This window comes from Tenrec ecaudatus, chromosome 15 (assembly GCF_050624435.1).
Source record: "Tenrec ecaudatus isolate mTenEca1 chromosome 15, mTenEca1.hap1, whole genome shotgun sequence".
NCBI classification, from domain to species: Eukaryota; Metazoa; Chordata; class Mammalia; order Afrosoricida; family Tenrecidae; genus Tenrec; species Tenrec ecaudatus.
The window spans coordinates 50,530,988-50,549,091 of NC_134544.1; the positions used below are offsets into that span (position 1 = coordinate 50,530,988).

At 40.4% G+C, this 18,104-nt stretch overlaps 1 protein-coding gene across 2 annotated transcripts in view; it reads right to left on the bottom strand.

The window, feature by feature from the left end:
* Positions 1 to 18,104, bottom strand: part of PSMA8 (proteasome 20S subunit alpha 8) — a 56,460-nt gene that overhangs the window by 15,637 nt on the left and 22,719 nt on the right. For both annotated transcript variants that reach the window (XM_075533046.1, XM_075533047.1), the window contains exons 5-6: positions 7,365 to 7,484; positions 7,189 to 7,251 (exon numbers count right to left, since the gene is read on the bottom strand). In XM_075533046.1, the coding sequence (XP_075389161.1) occupies positions 7,189 to 7,251; positions 7,365 to 7,484 (183 nt within the window). The remainder of the gene's footprint in view (positions 1 to 7,188; positions 7,252 to 7,364; positions 7,485 to 18,104) is intronic.

Here is an 18,104-nt window from a genome sequence, read left to right on the forward strand (position 1 = left end):
TCTGGATTCATTGCACAGCAAACAGCTGTTCCTAGAGCAAAAAAAAAAAAACCCAACAAAACAAAACTCACTGCCACGGAGTCAGTGGCAACTCATAGCGACCCTCCAGAACTGGGTAGAAGTGCCTTTGGTTTCCAAGACTGTGACTGTCATATGGGAGGAGGAAACCCATCTTCACCCCACAGTTCAAACACTCCCCTATGTGGACTAAAGCCCAACTCAGGCAGCCAAAGATCCCACATCTTCCTCTGTTGATTCCAGGGAATGAAGACAAGTGGCTGCACCTGACTGAGGGACTCATGTCCTACCCTTCTGGGAAATGTTTGTGCATTAGTTCTCTGAGGATTTTCCTCCCCAATTAAGTCTATTTTCAACTTCTGATGCACTGATCTAAATTATTTTTCTCTCTAGTTGTTTATCTCTACATCTTTGTTATTTCATAGGATGTTTCCTTGATTTGAATTGCAATTCTTTTCTTCCTATTGAGATTTTAATTTGGGCTATGTATTGATTTCCAAGAGCAATTAAATTTTAAACATCCTCTCATCTTTTTGAGGTTAGTAATCATGTTTTGGGGGATTGCTTTAGCTATTATCTTAGATTCCTTCTGTATCCTGTATTGTGTGTTCCTATAAGCCTTCTTCTGTTTTACCCTATTTTTTATAATATCTAGATCCTTGGCAAATTTTTCACATCTATGTTTAGAGTGAGGAGCTAAAGAGGAAATGGAACTTTCATGTATATTGTGGAGGAAATCAACCAGCAGCCTGGGTTCCCTGCAAGTTGGACAAGTGGTGAGCTTAAGCCTGTTTTCTTGTTGTTGCGTTTAAATTGGGGAAACCCCAAGTAAGATAGGGCTTCAAAAGGTTCAATTGGGAAAATAGAATTAAAAGATAATGGAAGTTTTCCATGAAATTTTTATAGCACCTTCTACTTAACACTATTTAGTTTCTCCAGAAATGGGTCCTGCAGTCTTTTGCTAGGAGGTAAAGACTAGCTCAAGAGACAAAGTGTGACCTGGGGCTGAGGATGCTGGCCATTTAGAAAGCTCTGATCCCTGGTTAGAGAGCAAAACGCCTGTTAAACTGGAGTTAAAGGCTGAAGAAAGGAAAACTGAGGTCCTACTCTTGGGGTTCTTCTCCCCCCCCTTTTGTATATACAATTCAAGCTGGTTTAGGCCTCTGGCTTTCACTGCTTTTTATCTTACTTCACCACCACTAGAAATTAAATGTACTGTATTCCAGCAAATTCCAATATTTATGGGATTTTAGTTATCATTAACCACTAGGCAGGCAGTATGTTTTCTTCCTCCTCTGCTTTGCTAAGTTACATCTCTTTAAAAAGTGCTGACATCACTGAGACTTTTATTTATGGTTTAGCCCTTTGTTCTCTATTTTTAACTACGTATTATCCATTTTTACATGATTTACGCCTTTTTTGCTTTCCTTTTTTACTGCTGCTTTAGTGGTTTGTAGAGGTTGTAAAAATAAAGATATCATTCAATTCACTATTTGTAACTAGAGGGCTACCTGTCTAATTCATTTATCTACTTATTTAAAATGTCAATGATTATATTTTCCCTTCATAGGTTTTGTTCAAATGTTTATTACCTACATAGTTTGTACACTCTGAAGTTGAGACAGTGAAATAAAAAATTGCCCTGACTGGGTAATAAACTTGGGCTGCCTTACCGAAGCAAACTCAAAGCAGCCTCAGGGAGACATTCTTTCAAATCAGGCTGTACAAGATATTCAAGTTCCATATAATAAGAGCACCTAGTCCAAAAATAGACAACTATCTCTCAGATCAGTGGTTCCCAACCCTCCTAATGCCGCGACCCTTTCATACAGTTCCTCATGTCATGGTGACCCCCCCAACCATAAAATTATTTTCATTGCTACTTCATAACTGTAATTTTGCTACTGTTATGAACCGGGAGACCCCTGTGAAGGGTTATTTGACCCCCAAAGGGGTCGCGACCCACAGGTAAAGAACCACTGTCTTAGATCATATAGATTATAGTCATACTATATACTATTCATGCTATAAGTAAATGTTGTTATAGATTCAATTGTGTCCCCTGAGAATGGGTCAACTTGGTTGGGCCGTGGTTCCTGTGTGTTGGAAATCCTAAACTATATGATGTTAATGACACAGATTAGTAGCAGTTATGTAACAAGGCAGGATGCACTCAATCTACAGGATTATGTTGACGTCAATCTCTTTTGAGATTTAAACACTGAAGCAGAGATCAGAGGAACTGAATACCGTCAAAAAATAAAAGAGCAGAGCATGTCCTTTGGACAGAGTCCCTGTGCTGAGAACCATCTAGATCAGTGGTTCTCAACCTGTGGGTTCCAACCCCTTTGGGAGTTGAACGACCCGTTCACAGGAGTCGTCTAAGACCCTCAGAAAACATATATTTCTGATGGTCTTAGGAACTGAGACACTGCTCCTCTATCCATCTCCAGGCGGGTCCGCCCACATTCGAGTAGCCGGCACGAAGGCTGTTAGCCATGCTACACCATGCTTCAAGACAAAATTTCATTGATTTGTAATTAGAAATAAATATTCACAATATATACTTACATATTGTTTTTGTGATTCATTACTATGCTTTAATTATGTTCAATTTGTAAAATGAAAATACACCCTGCATATCAGATATTTACATGAAAATTCATAACAATAGCAAAATTACAATTATGAAGTAGTTTCATAAGTTCATACAGTTATGAAGTTATGAAAATAATTTTATGGTTGGGGTCACCACAACATAAAGAACCGTATTAAAGGATCGTGGCATTAGGAAGGTTGGGAACCACTGTCCTAGATGTAGGGTAGACTGAGGTCAAGGTACGTGGACATCGCCACGGAAATGCTGGGCCCTAAAAGGCTTAAAGGACACAAGATGCAACACAGAGAGAAAGTGTAGGCTATAGCTGGTGCCAAGCATTTGGACTGGTAGCTTCCTAAGTGGAGAATAAATTACTGTTTGCTAAAGCCACAACACTTGTGGTATTCATATTATGATAGCACTAAGACAGGTGTAAAATAATTAAACACATAAGGTACTGAAAATAAAAGTCAAGACATGATTTTTCTTTGTAATTAGGTAGATTTGGAAAAGAAAATGTCAGGATCCTTCTCTTAAAAATTTTCACCAAAGGTAAAAAGAAATAGTAGTTACATTTAGTCAGAACTACTAACTCTGAAACTGGTCAGATTTTTGGGTTAATTATTGCCTCCCACTCTCTTATTATAGAAAAATACACATAAGCATAGTTTTAAAATAAACTGAATAGATATATTAAATGAGCACCTACTGCATGTACCAGCTGACATAACAGCTATCTCATGCTATCCTAATTCACAACCCTTTGAGGTAGTGTTTCTAGCCTCATTTCACACGCGGATACAACTATATCAGAGATGGGAATAACCTGCTCAGTGTTATACTGTGAACCAAAAGTTCCTGCTCAAAGCCAACTCAGGCCTTTGGAATTCTAAAGGCTGTGCTCTGTCTGAGGGAACACAAAGGCAGGTCTGGTGGTAAGAAAAGAGGGAGGACCAATCCCCAACGGGGGAGGAGAATACTGGAAATGCTCATGCTTTTGTGGACAGGTGAGGGAGACTGCCTTTGGCGGCACGCACTGAATGGGCCGCATTGATCTCAGGAGTCTAGGGGATCTCAGAGATGCAGGCGGGGTGCTGTGGAACACTGGGTCATCCTAGATCACCTGTGTGCATGGCATGCTCCAGAGGCTACACCAGTGAGATCCCAAATAGAACTCCACTGGATGAACGGGGCCCTACCTCAGACACACGTGTAACCTGAGGACTTAAATTGGAAAACACATTGTGTCTGAGGAAGCTGCAGACAGCTATACCAAGAAGGGTGTTGGTAGGTGGACAATCAATGTCCTTGCTTCATCATCACCCAATATGCTGTATTAAGATATGTATCATTCTGGCAAGCGGGTGACTGGCATTCTGTTTCATTTTATTTATACCTGTTCATAGTAGGGTGTATTTCAGAGGTATACTATGTCATTGGAGGTCACCCTATGGAAATTGTTGTTTTTTCTGTTTTTCAGTAAATGAAACTCAGGATTGATGAGCAAATAGAAACAGGGTATGGCAGGGAGAGTACCAGGGGAGTGGAGGTGGGCCAAAAGGGAGATGGTGTCAAGGAGAACATGAAGGTAGAGTATGTTGGGAAACGGATTATGGAAGCAACTATACAATTGTTTGACAAGCCTGATCTACAGAATGATATGACATATGTATTAACCCCCCAGAAATAACAAATTAAAAGGGAAAAAACAAACAAACAAACAAACATACATCCAGAAATGGGTTTTGGGATCACACTAAATCCTAGCTCCAACTTACTCTAAGAACAATTAGTTCTTAAAGCATGGCCCTGTTTGATACTCGCCCTCAGGAAGAAGACACAGTAGATATGGATGCTATAACAAATGTGGCAGAGAATGTAGATGTGCTCAGCTAGCTTAGTGTCTGGGGTCTTAAAGGTTTGTTTCCAAACAAGCAGCCATCTAAATGAGATGTCAAATAAGGCCACATGGAAGAAGCATCCCACCATCAGTTACCGAAGGATTGTAAATCATATACTCAGGAGTTGGAGGAGGGATCCGCATCAGAGCCTAAACTGAGAACCTGGTGTACAGAAGGCTGTGGCTTACAGTGGGAGCCCAAGATCCATTTGTTGAACTACATAGAAAATACGTCTCTGGAGAACTCCCTCTATCTACTTGAGGGATGGGAGGAAAGCGGTTACTCAACAGAGAGCGTTGGAGAGAGGAATATAGAAGCTCAAAGGCGTAAATCTGACTTGACCAGTTAAAACTGTGTCAGTAGAACCTCTCTAAAATGCTCTGTCTTCCTAAATTGTCTGTGTGGTTGGTTTGTATTGTTGTGTTTGGCTTCTGCTTGTCCATAGCAGGCTGTATCGCAGAGGTGTCATGTCATTGGAGGCTACTCTCTTGAAGTTGTGTTTTTCGATATATGAAACAGGATTCATGAACCTATAGAGACAGCAAGTAGAATAAGGATTTCAGGGGGAGCAGGGTTCTATGGTGATGGGGAGACAGTATCAAGGAATCCATGTAGAAAAAGAATGTTTGGAAACTGGTAGCAATTGTACAATTATACTTCTCTTGATTGAACTATGGGATAATATGAAATGTATTAATAAAAAAGTAAAGAAAAGGCTGTGTTCTATTCTAGTCTTTGGGAGAAAGACGAGGCTTTCTACCCCTGTAAAGAGTTAGAGTCTCAGAAATTTACAGGGGTGATTCTTCTTTGTCCTACAGGGTTGCTTTCGGTCAGAATTAACTTGATGGCAGTGAGTTTGTTGTTGTTAATGTTTGTGCATGTGTGTTCTACTCACAACCAGTCTATCCTGGTTTCATGTTGAATGATAGTAAAGCACAGATCTCATCCTGTCACCCATGAATATGAATACATGTTTAACTGTGTCTATGTATATCGATTTATCAATGTATGTAGTGTGTGATAGGGCTAGAGAGGACACCCTAATCTCAGTGGCTTGTGTCCCTGTGATAGAGGCACATTTGTCCCCCAGCCCTGGGCCGTATAGGCAATTCAGCAGTCCAGTTCCCATCTTCACACTCTGCTCAGCAGCCTGATTATTAATGTGGGGCCATGAAGGGACAGATGCCACTGCCTGATCCTTATTTCTCTTATTTATTCAGATATTGCTCCTGTTCTGTGCTCCCATGCTCATCCATTTGTTGAGTAACAAAAGAAAACAAAGGGGTGTCAAAGCAGCAACAATCATGAAAGAAACCCCCATTATTCCAAACAGCACTAATTTCAACACTGCTGATCCTTGAAATATTTTCTTGAAAACAAAAAATACATGTAAAGCAGTACTATACTGGTCCACAATTTAGTGCTTAATATACACTCAGTCGAAGAGAGTTTGTTGGCAAATTCTACTTGTATAGCTCTACCTCATGGATGATAACACAAACCCTAACCCACTTATTATTAAATCAATGCTGACTCCTAACAAGCACAGAGAACAGAGCAGAACTCTCCCATGGGGTTTCCAAGACTTGAAGTCTCTACAGAAGCAGACCGTCTTGTCCTTCTCATAGAGTGCTGTGGGTTCAAAATGCTGACCATTTGTTCAGCAGCTGAGCACTTTAACCATCACACTACCACGGCTCCTCAACCAACAGTGAACAATTTTACAACACCTCAATGCTTTTTAATCAAATGGCTCCTCTTTAACAATATTCTGAACAGTTCAGTCAACATACTGTTCTGAACAGTTTATTCTGTGTTCTACAAGTTTTGACCGATAATGACTGACAAAGTATACAAGTAATAACATCAAATTGCCACAAAGAAATATAGTCATTATTAGGCGAGACAGGCACAAAAATCCAAGTCTACAAAGGCATAGAATATCTTCAAGTAAAATTTGAGAACACAAAAAATGTATAGAAAGCAAGAACACATGGATGGCTTTTTTTCCCTCCCCACTATAAAGGATAGCATTCTGCCAGAAATCTGAAGCCCTAAGGACTGGCTGGGAGCATGGCATTATTTCAGAAGAGCTGAACACACCAGAAGCATGACTGCTGTATGTGGTACAAGGTATGGATCTCCATAGGGCATGTGCTACAGTGACCCTGGTGTAGGACTGAGTCAGTAGAGGTTCCTATTTACAGAACCATGTCCTGACCGTGTAGGCCTAAATCTCGATCTCAGTGGCTCTAGGTCCTCAGACTGGGGTATATAAAAGTAAAGCACAAATACTATTAGCTTAGGGCAGTGGTACTCAACCTTCCTAATACCGTGACCCTTTAATACAGTTCCTCATGTTATGGTGATCCCCCCCCAACCATAAAATTATTTTTGTTGCTACTTCATAACTGTAATTTGCTACTGCTATGAATCAGGTGCCCCTTGTGAAAGGGTTGTTCAACCCCTAAAAGGGGTCACGAACTACAGGTTGAGGACCGCTGGCATAGAGCAACAAAATAGAGGTCTCATAGTGTCAAGAAGTGCCAATTAATATTTCATGCTTATAAATGAGATTCACAGGTGCTAAAACTTTACTTCTGATTAATAATATCTTATTTTGATCAAATTATACTACAGATTTTTTTCTCTGTTCAGTGAATCACCTACCTTCAAAGGTTGGTTTCTTCTTATTATAGCAAGTTCAATATTTTTCCCACCAGATTGGACAACCTATCATAAAAAGTACAATATTAGAATTACCTAAGTAAATTTTGTTTTCATAAAAAAATGGGTGAACAAAGATAAAACATGTTAGATTGAGTGGGCTCTACTGGATCACTTACTTCTAGCAAAGCCTTGATTGCTAGTTTGATAGCCTCATTGTCATTTGCCATAGCATCTTCTGTATAATTCTTTTCTAGAAATTCTCTAACAGTTTTAGCACTTCTGCCTATTGCATTTGCCTAGAAAAGAAAGGTAATTATCAATATCACTGCAATAGGAATGGATTTATGAACACTAAGAAAAGTTTAAGGGTTAGAAGTTGCTCCAGTATGCCTTAGTATAATTATAAAATAACAGTTGTACATTTGAAAGCTTAGAAAATGTTCCAGTAGCAGACAATTGGCTACTGTATGAATAATCTGTAATGGTGGAAAATATTTTATTCTCAAATACACCAATGTTTTGTCCTAGCCAATAACTTCCATTGATTTAATGGCCCCCAAATGCATAAGCCACTACTTTGCCTGTTAGCGTGTCATCCTACCGCGGCTTGTGCTTCGCTGTGATGCTGGAAGCTAAGCAGTGGAAGGAGTCAGAGAATGTAACACCCGCTTTGCTGCCCTAGTGACTGCTTTAAACACACAAAAAAGCAACATGCCGGAAGGTAGTTTATTATTTCATAGTTAATACTTAAGAACGATTAACAGAGGGACGCAAAACCAGATTACGTCATAAGAAAGAGCAGTGCAAATGAACCTTAAAAAGGAGGAAGGGATGTAAATTGGTGTTGTCCACATGGGGCACTGGGTGGCTGTTCTGCCCTGCCCACCTTAGAAAGAACCCTGATAACAAGTCCCATTTAAACTAGTTCCTTGAACTCAACCAAAAATTAGGTATCCACTCTGCCAGACCAGGGCAAGCCCGCTGAATCCCACCACTGGAAGCAATGTCACTGACATCTCCAACGCCAGCAGGGCTCCTCAAAACGACAGGTTTCAGCAGAGCTTCCTGACTAAGAACAAACATGGAAGCAGGACTCGGTGGCCCACTTCAGAGGAAATAGCCGTCGAACCCTTATGCGCAGCTTGGAATCATTGTCCAACACCGAAGGCCCAATGCATGGAAGCAGAACCCTGTTGGAGATAGTGCCAGAGGAGGGGCCCCTGGGTTAGAAGGCACTCAGAAGGTGGCTGATCTGCTTTCCCAAAGTGAGTCGTGATGGTGACCTGAATGGCGTAAGGCTTGTGGAAGTAGAGGCTTCGGATCTTCATTTGTTGATGGGGCATGACTCAAGGTAAGCAGCAGCAAAAAGCTACTAATAATTGGAAGTTGGAATGTATGAAGTATGAATCCAGGTAAATTGAAGGTCATAAAAAATGAAATGAAACCCATAAAGATCAACATCCTAGGTGGTAGTGAGCAGAAACGGACTGGCAGTGGCCATTGTGAGTCAGATGACCACATGTTTCCCGTGCCAGGAATGACCAATCAAGAGGAATGGCGTTGCTTTCATAGTCAGGAAGACTATTTCAAGATCTATTATTTTGCATTATTTTTTTCCATCTACTCAGATTAAATGGTGGCTTTCTGTGGAAAAGAGAAAAGAGGCTATCAGTCTTAAAATTCATTCTGTCTTTGACAGAACTCTGGGCAATGTTCTTATTTTGAATTTCTTAGCCTTCTTCACAAATACGAGTATTATTGGTGGAAATACTAGGAACTCTTGCTGCGTGGAACGCAGCCATGTTGGCTGGAGGCCTTGCAGCTTCCTTGAAACTATGGGAAATATTAATAGAAGCAATTCTCACACTTCTCATTATGTGAAGAAAGTAACTCCCTGCGAGTTAAACATTATCAAGCCTCTGTTCTGAGGAGCCTCACTGATAAACCTTTGGAGGGAATCCTGTGATATGCTGCTCCAACCCATCCTCGGAAGTGCAGGTCTCATTCCTACAGCTGCTGGAACTGCCAAAGCAGATGGCCCTTAACTCTTAGCCTTCTTTGGGGGACCCTGGTTAAAACAGCCGTCACAGGCAAAGGCGTTCCCTCATGTTACAGCAACCACATGCAGTGACTGGCTGTGTTATCAACAGTCACACTTTCATCTCAACTAGGAATGATACAAAACCCCACAGATCTGGACTCCTCACAGGGCCACCACGGCAGTCCAAAGTCCTCCCTTTGCCCAATCCATTTACTTCCCTTCAAGGGATGATAATCCCAATAGCACTCCCTAATAAATGTTTTAATATAATAATTTCTGCCTCAAGAGTCTCTTTTTCATGAAATTTAACTTGCAAAGTTTTGAAAAAAATTTTTCTAATGCTGGATTTCTCTGCCAAGGCTTAAGGTTCTTACTAAACAAACAATAAAAGACAAAGTTAAGGCAAGGATCTCTGGGCCCCAGACTCTTTCCCCTGAGGCTCTGTAACACGAGGAAGAGCAAGAGTGCTGGTGATATGTGCAGAACAGCTTCTCACGTCTGAGGACTTGCTAACTTCCATATTACGAAAAAGCGATTTTAGAGTAAGAAACTTTACACATTATATATAAAATTAATCCTTTTCATTGTCTTTGAAATATAGAACACAGAAAGCAAAGTTGGCCAAGTGTTTTAGCAACATTGAATCGAATAGTTATAATAAACCGTTTTTAAAGCCTTTTTCAGCTTCGTGACTCTATTCCTTAATGAGAATACTTTCCAAAATAGATTGTAAGGAATAGCAGAGTGGAAAGAGGAACCAGAAAAGAAGTATTCTGAATTAAAGTTATTTTCTTTTCTTTACATAGGAGAGAGTATAATTGCCCTATAGGTTCTGAGACTGTAATTTTTGAGTAGAAAGCTTCAACTTTCTCTTGCAGAGTGCCCCATGGTTTTGAACTACAGACCTGAGGTTAACAGCCCAAATTATAACCCATTACACCATTGCTATAGGGTTGCTATGAGTCAGAATTGACCCGATGGCATTGAATTTGTTTACTCCTTTTTAGAAGGTATATAATACTATTAAGAAGATGTAGAAATACTCTGACAAAAAATTTATTTAAGTATGTTTAGACAAACATCTCCCAACCACAGAAAGCGCTTGATCGCTTTACAAGGTGCCCCAGTATCATTGTGGATTACATGTTGGGCTGCTAACCCCAGGTTACCAGTTTGAAACTACCAGCCTCACTGAAGGAGAAAGATGAAGTGTCAACCTCTGTAAAAGTTACGGTCTTGAGTAGTTCTACTCTGTCCTGTGGGGTTGCTATGAGGTGGAAGTGACTCGATGGCAGTGGGTTTAGTTTTGGTTACACCTATAGATAGCAAAAGGGATGAATCTTGAGAAATACTGCTTTGCAATGCACAATATATTAACTCTGTCTCCATTTTCAGGCTTTAGGTCCCATACTGAAATAGCGAACACGCCCTCAAGGCATTAATGTAAGCCTGTGTTGGCCTTAAACCTATGAATGTGGTTCTCCTTAAAGTAGTATACACTAATATTTTAGTTGCACAACCACATCATGCACCAAACCTGATGCTGACGAGTTGTCTCCTACTCATAGAGCCAGAACTGCCAGATAGGGTTTCTGAGGCTGTGATCTTTATGGATACAGACTGCCACATTTTTTCCGTAAGGAGCGGAATTGAATTGCCAATATTTTGGTTGAAATTGGTTACTTAAACGCTATGACAACAGAGCTCAACTTTCTACACATCAATATGAAACATGCTGGTGTTTATAAATATTCCTTGTGAGCTAACTCTATCTTTAGACTTTAAAGAATAGTGTTTTATTTTCTTTTAAAAAAATCATTTTATTAGGGACTCATTCAACTCTTATCACAATCCATATATACATCAATTGTGTAAAGCACATTTGTACATTCACTGCCCTCATCATTCTCAAAATATTTGCTCTCCACCTAAGCCGCTGAATCAGCTCATTTTTCCCTTCTCTCCCTCCCTCATGAGCCCTTGATAAAGAATAGTGTTTTCAGTGAATAAATATTACATTTTGAAAGTGATAGCTTCTTGAAAGTTTGTTGCAACTTGGAATCTGAAACCACATGAACAAATGTTTTGTACTTTGCCACATTAAAATCTACTGACTTATTTTAAAATATATTAATAAATGTTTTTAAATTTCTGTTTTAATTTCTAATATTACAAATATGGATAGATAAAATCTATATGATGTTAGTTTGGTTGAGTCTTTTATCATTCAGGATCTCATGTCTTGTTCCTCTGAAATATATTAGTTTACTGAATTATGTTTAAATTCCATTCTGTTTTTAAAACATCATGTCATTATGCTCATAAACACTGTCAGGTGTGTCCTTAAAGTGATAGGCTCAGTTATTTCATTTTGGGGGAAGTTTTTCACTCTATCAAATACTGAAATTAGAATAAAAATGAGGTTACATAAAAAAATGGGCTTGAGCTAATATCTCAAACAATCGCATAAATACCTTTCCTCAAGACAACCATAGTGCCTATAACAAAAGTGCATTGTGGCCATTTTATTCTACACAAAGAAAATTAAAAACATTAAGCATTCAAAAGATTTAGATTCAAGATAAGAAAACACAGACTGAGTTACACATACCAGAGGGACTCTGCAGAAATCAGGAGAGTTACTAAGCGTAAAAGTCCACACTGCCGGGTCGCAGGTGGAGCATCATAAAGATAAGTAGGCCCACATCCACTAGGTTTTGAGGCACTGGGGGCTTTTGGCTTACCACAGTGGAAGCCGACTAGGGTTTGACTTTAGCTCTGCCACTGTCTCAGATCATTTGGGGCCAGCGCAGGGGCTTTATCTCAACACAGCCACAGTTTGCCACAGCATCAGGGCAGGGATTAAACTGCTCCAGCCCAAGGTCAGTGATCAGGGCTCAGCTATACTGCTACTTTTGTTTCCCTCCCTTCTCTATCCACCCACAGTCTCAGCTGGCTTAGTGTTTTTTTTTTCTTTTTCTCTTCACTTATCTCTCACACCACCACCACCAACACCCAGACTACTCCCCTTAGCCTAGGACATCCGAGCCTGCCCTCTACCCAGCGGAAAGAGCCCAAACCCCTGCAGCATAACCTGAGTCTGGGTAAAACCTGTCCACTCTCCACAAGGGGATATCCTACTCAACTTCTTCCCTGGGAAATTCAGCCCACCCGCCTTCTACAGTGCTTAATACGTGTCTGGGGAAACGCCTACTTTCTTCAGGGGAAATCCTGCCTGCGTGGCTGGAGGAGCTCCTATCCATCCTCTGTGGTTCCACGTTACTGAGGGAACTTCCTCCCACCTGCTGTAGTGCCTCACATGGCTCAGTCAACACTTGCCAACATTCCACACAGCTGTGTGAAACTCTGCCCAACGTCTGCAGCGATCTACCTGATCAAGGCAAGTCTACCCTCCATTCTTGGTGCGCTAACCCACCAGCCTTCTGCAGTATTGCCGTTGCAGGGGACACTCCTGTATGCCCTGTGTGGCGGCCCACGCTGCCAAGGGCCACACCATCACAGCTTCTTGTGAGATCACTCAGTATAGCACCATCCCTGTGGGTTTACAACAACCCAACCAGTGTCCCCTGAGAGAACCATCCAACTTGCCCTCCGAATAACAGAATACTGGTGGACTAGAGACAAGAGTGAAGCCACAGGAAGATAAAGTAGTAGGCCGACTAAATAGTGAACTTAGCTGTAGGCAGTTCGAAGAAGCATTCCTACAAGTCTCCCAGAGAGAGCCAGTGCTCTTCGACTCCTTGGAAAATGGCACTTGGCTCCTCTAAAAAAAAAAAAAAAAAAAAACAAGACAAACATCATTGAGCCCTACCAACCTCAATGAAACAACAGGAGAAACAAACGACAATAGCAGGAGATGTCCTGAACTTAAAGGCATGCATAGAAGAAGCAGACATTGATCTGGCACAGAAAAAATTTTTCAGAATGCTATTTGGAGTCATAGAGGATATGAGGGAGAGAATACAGAAAAAAGGATGAAATTACAGAGAAGATAAAGTCCATACACCAAAGGGAAATACGAGAGCTTAGGCAAGAGGTAACAAAAGAATACTTTGCCAATCGACTGGAGGAGGCAGAGAACTGCACCAGTGACCTATAGGACAGCCAAAAAGACTTTAATAAATGGGAACAAAAATCTAATAAGATCATCAGAGAAGTGGGATGCAACAAAAGTGAGAGAATTCTTGGAGAAAAACTTCCCAAGCTTAATGAAAATCAGGAAACCATTCAGGTGGCTAAAAGAACACCAGCTAGACTGAATCCTAAAAATGAAGTCACCAAGGTACATACAGTTAAACTATCCAACTTTGAGGAAAAGGAGAAAATCATGAGAGCAGCTAGGGAAAAACAAGCAGTCACCTATAAAGGTTCCCACATAAGACTCTGCTCAGACCTATGTGTGGACAGTATGAGGAGGAGGAGAGAGTGGAGGAACATATTCCAAAAACTGAAGGAAAATAACACAAGCCCAAGAACACTCTACCCGGCCAAACTATCTATCAACATAGATGGAGAAGTAAGAATCTTCCCAGACAGGAAAAACTCAAAGAATACATTAGAAGAAAACCAGGCCTACAAAATATCCTTACTGCTCCAGTATGGGCAGAACAGCAGCACTCACCGAGCATAAATAAGAAATTACCACACAGCATAACCCCACCCGGAGGGCAACAAAGAGGAAACAGTCCCCAAGATAGCATTGGTTTAAGGGTAGAAAGAAGTCAAGAAGGAAACACACACAGACACACACACACACACACACACACACACACACACACCACAGTGATAAAAAAGGGAGGTAGGAAAACACCCAACACAAAGGTATAAGATGATATCACAGAGTGCACAGAAGGAGATCATAACCCTGTATATCAATAGACTGAACGCAGGCATTAAAAGACTGAGGCTAGCAGACTGGCTTAGAAAACACAACCCATCAATCTGCTGTCTACTGGAGACATATCTCAAGATTCCAGATAAAAATAGGTTGAGAATCAAAGGCTGAAGAAAATCATACAAAGCAAACAGCAATTCAAAAACAACAGGGGTTGCAATCCTAATCTTGGATAAAATTGACCTCAAACTGCAAATCATAAAAAGAGATAAGGAGGAGAGACACAATATAATGCTCATAGGAACAGTAGACAAAGAACCACTAAGCATTTTAAACCCATATTCCCCACACAAGAGACCCGTCAAATACATCAACCAAATGCTCCAAAAGATGAAAAAAGAAATCACAGCCTCAACAATTATAGGTGACTTCACTATATCACTCTCTGAGAAAGATAAATCACAGGAAAAGAAACTCAACAAGGAGGCTAGAGACCTAAATCCTGTAATGAGACAAATTGACCTGATAGATATTTACAAAACTTTTCATCGAAATACAAAAAAAAGTACATTCCTTTCAAGCCCATATAGCACATGTTCGAAGACAGACCACATGCTGGGGCATAAAGTGAATCTGCATAAATTTAAGCACATTGGTATCATATAGACCTCTCTCTCTCTGACCACTGTGCCTGCCATAAGGCTGGAAATCAACATAAAAGATGAAGAAAACAAGAGCAAGCAACTGGAGTATGAATAACTCTATTGCAAAAGGAGTGCATATTGGCACAGATCAGAGAGGAAATTAGGAAATTTTTAGAAGCCAACGAGCATGAGAACACAACGTACCAAAACTTATCAGACACAGCAAAGGCAGTTATCAGAGGAAATTTCATAGCAATACAAGCACACATGAAAAAGAGAGAGTTATGATTGATATGCTGGCACAAATTTACAGCAATTAGAGCAGAGTCAACAGGATATTCCTGCTAATAGCAAAATCAAAGACATAATAAAAACCAGGGCTGAGATTCAGGAGAGTGAAAATAAGAAAACTAAGCAAAAAAATTAATGCTGCTAAAAGTGGGTTATTTGAAAGGATAAATGGAATTAACAGACCGCTGGCAAACGTAACCAAGAAAGGAGAGAACAAATGTCAATAGCAGGAATGAGTGATCAAAGAGGGGACATTACAACAGACCCTAATGAAATAAAAAAGAAAATTACCCAGTACTACGAAGGACTGTACTCCAATGAATTCAACAACTTGGAAGACATGGACAAATTATTGGAAAAGCAATCCCTCCCTAGACTATTCCCGATGGATCTCAAGATTTTGAACAGACCCATAGCAACAGAAGAAATAGATAAGGTTATCAAGGAATTACCAACAACAACAAAAAAATCCCCTGGACCAGATGGCTTCACAGGAGAATTCTACCAAGCAGTCAGGGAAGAACTGACACCAATCCTACACAAACTCTTCCAGAACTTAGAAAAAGACAGCAAATTCCCAAACTCCTTCTATGAAGCTAGTGTAACTCTGATACCAAAACTGGGCAGGGATTCCACAAGAATCAAGAACTACAGACCAATATCCTTAATGAACATTGATGAAAAATCCTTAACAAAATACTGGCTAACAGAATACAAAAGAATATAAAACAAATAATTCACCATAACCAAGTGGGATCAGTCCAGGGATGCAGGGTTGGTTCAACATCATTAGTACCATTCCCCACATTGGCATGAAAAATGATAACAACCACATGATAATATTGATAGATGCTGGAAAAGCATTCAACAACATCCAACACCAATTCCTGTTTAAGACACTCAAGAAGACAGGAATGGAAGGAAAATTCCTCAAGATAAGGTATATACCACAAGGTATATATAAAAAACCAACAGCCAACGTACTAGGCAATGGAGAAAAGACTAACACAATCCCACTGAAAAAGGAGACCAGACAAGGATGCCCCTGGCCCCACTCTTACTCAACATTGTACTGGTAACAACATAAGGCAAAGAAAAGACATCAAAGGTATTCGCCTGGGGAAGGAAGAGGTGAAACTATTCTTACTTGCAGATAATATGAATTTATATATGGAAAACCCAAAAAGCTCCACAAGAGGAGTACTGGAAGCAATAGAGGAATATGGCAGAGTGGCAGGATACAAGATCAACAAACAGAAGTCCATTGGACTCTATACACATCGAATAAGATCGCAGATCAGAAGGGTTGTACCCTTCACAATAGCCAAGCACACATTGAAATGACTAAAGAACAAAGATTTCTATGAGGAAAACTACAGAACACTATTACAAGAAACAAAGAGCGACCTCAACAAATGGAAGACTATCCCATGCTCGTAGATTGGAAAACTCAATGTAGTAAAAATGTTAGTTCTGCCCAAGACACTATATAATTTTGATGCAATCCAATATAATTACCCTTATATTTCTTCAAAGAAATGGAAAAACTGATTACCAACTTCATATGGAGAGGGAAGAAGCCCAGAATTAGCAGACAATTCCTCAAGAAGGACACTTTGGGAGGGCTTGCTTTACCTGACTTTAGCACATATTATACAGGCACAGTGTTCAAAACCACATGGTATTAGTATCATGACAGATACTCAGACCAATGGAAAATGATCGCAAAACCCAGAAATAAAATTATCAGCATACAGACAATTGATCTTTGATAAGGGCCCAAAAAAATATCAAGTAGGAAGCAGGTGCCCTCTTCAACAAGTGGATCTGGAAAAAAATGGAAATCTACCTGCAGAAAAATGAACCAAGATCCCTATCTCACTGCATGCACAAGAATAAACTCAGGTGGATTAGACCTCGAGGTAAAACTCCAAACTTTAGGGCCATCAATGAGGGAATTGGGATCAACCTCAGAACTTAGTCACAGGGAACACATAGGTTATCAGAAATTGGGAAGGACACAAATATAGATGAGTCACAAATTGACAAGTGGGATCTATTGAAAATAAAACACCTGCATACGTCAAAAGAATTTACCACGAGAGTAATAACAGAGCCCAAGGACGGGAAAATGTCTAGCAATGATACATTAGACAAAGGCCTTATTACTAAAATCTACAATACTCTGCAAGCTTCCAAAAAGAAAAAAACTAATTGCCCACTGAGGAGGTGGGAAAGGACCTGAACCGTTTCACAATGGCAGAAATCCGAATGGCCAATAAACTTATGAGAAAATGTTCCCAATCTTTTGTCATAAGAGAAATGGAAATTAAAACCTAACACCCTCAAACATAGCCCAATTAAAAAAATCAGGAAGCAATAAGTATTGAGAGGGGCTGTGGTGAGATAGGAACTCTCATCCACTGCTGGTGGACCTGCAGTATGTACAGCCACTATGGAAATTGATTTGGCAATATCTAAAACAGATAGAAATTGAGCTACCATACAACCCAGCAATCCCCCTACTGGGCACAGACCCAGAAGAGGCAAGAAGCAAACCATGGCCAGACATCTGTGCTCCAATGTTCATTGCAGCACAGTTCACAATTGCAAGGAGTTGTAAACAACCCAAATTTCCATCAATAGATGAATGGATTATCAAACGGTGGTACCATAAACGCTGAAGATGAATGTGTGCCTAAGTTAAGTGTGGTGAAGAAGGCTGATGGGGCCGAGCTATCAAAAGGTATAGCGTCTGAGGACTTAAAGGCTTGAAAGCAAACAAGCAGCCATCTAGCCCAGAAGCAACAAAGGCCAAATGGAAGTAGCAAACCAACATGTGTGATCATTAAGGGCCAAGGGACCAGGTTTCAAGCAACAAAGGTGGGGGAAAAATATCCTATCATTGTGAATGAGGGGAGTGCATGATGGGGACCCAATGCCCATCTGTAGAAAACTGGAAATCCCTTGCAGAGGGATAGTGGGGAGGAAATGAGTTACTCAGGGTTCAGTGTAGCAATAATGAAACTCACAACCCTCCTCTAGTTCTTAAACGCTTCCTCCCCCCCCCAACTATCATGATCCC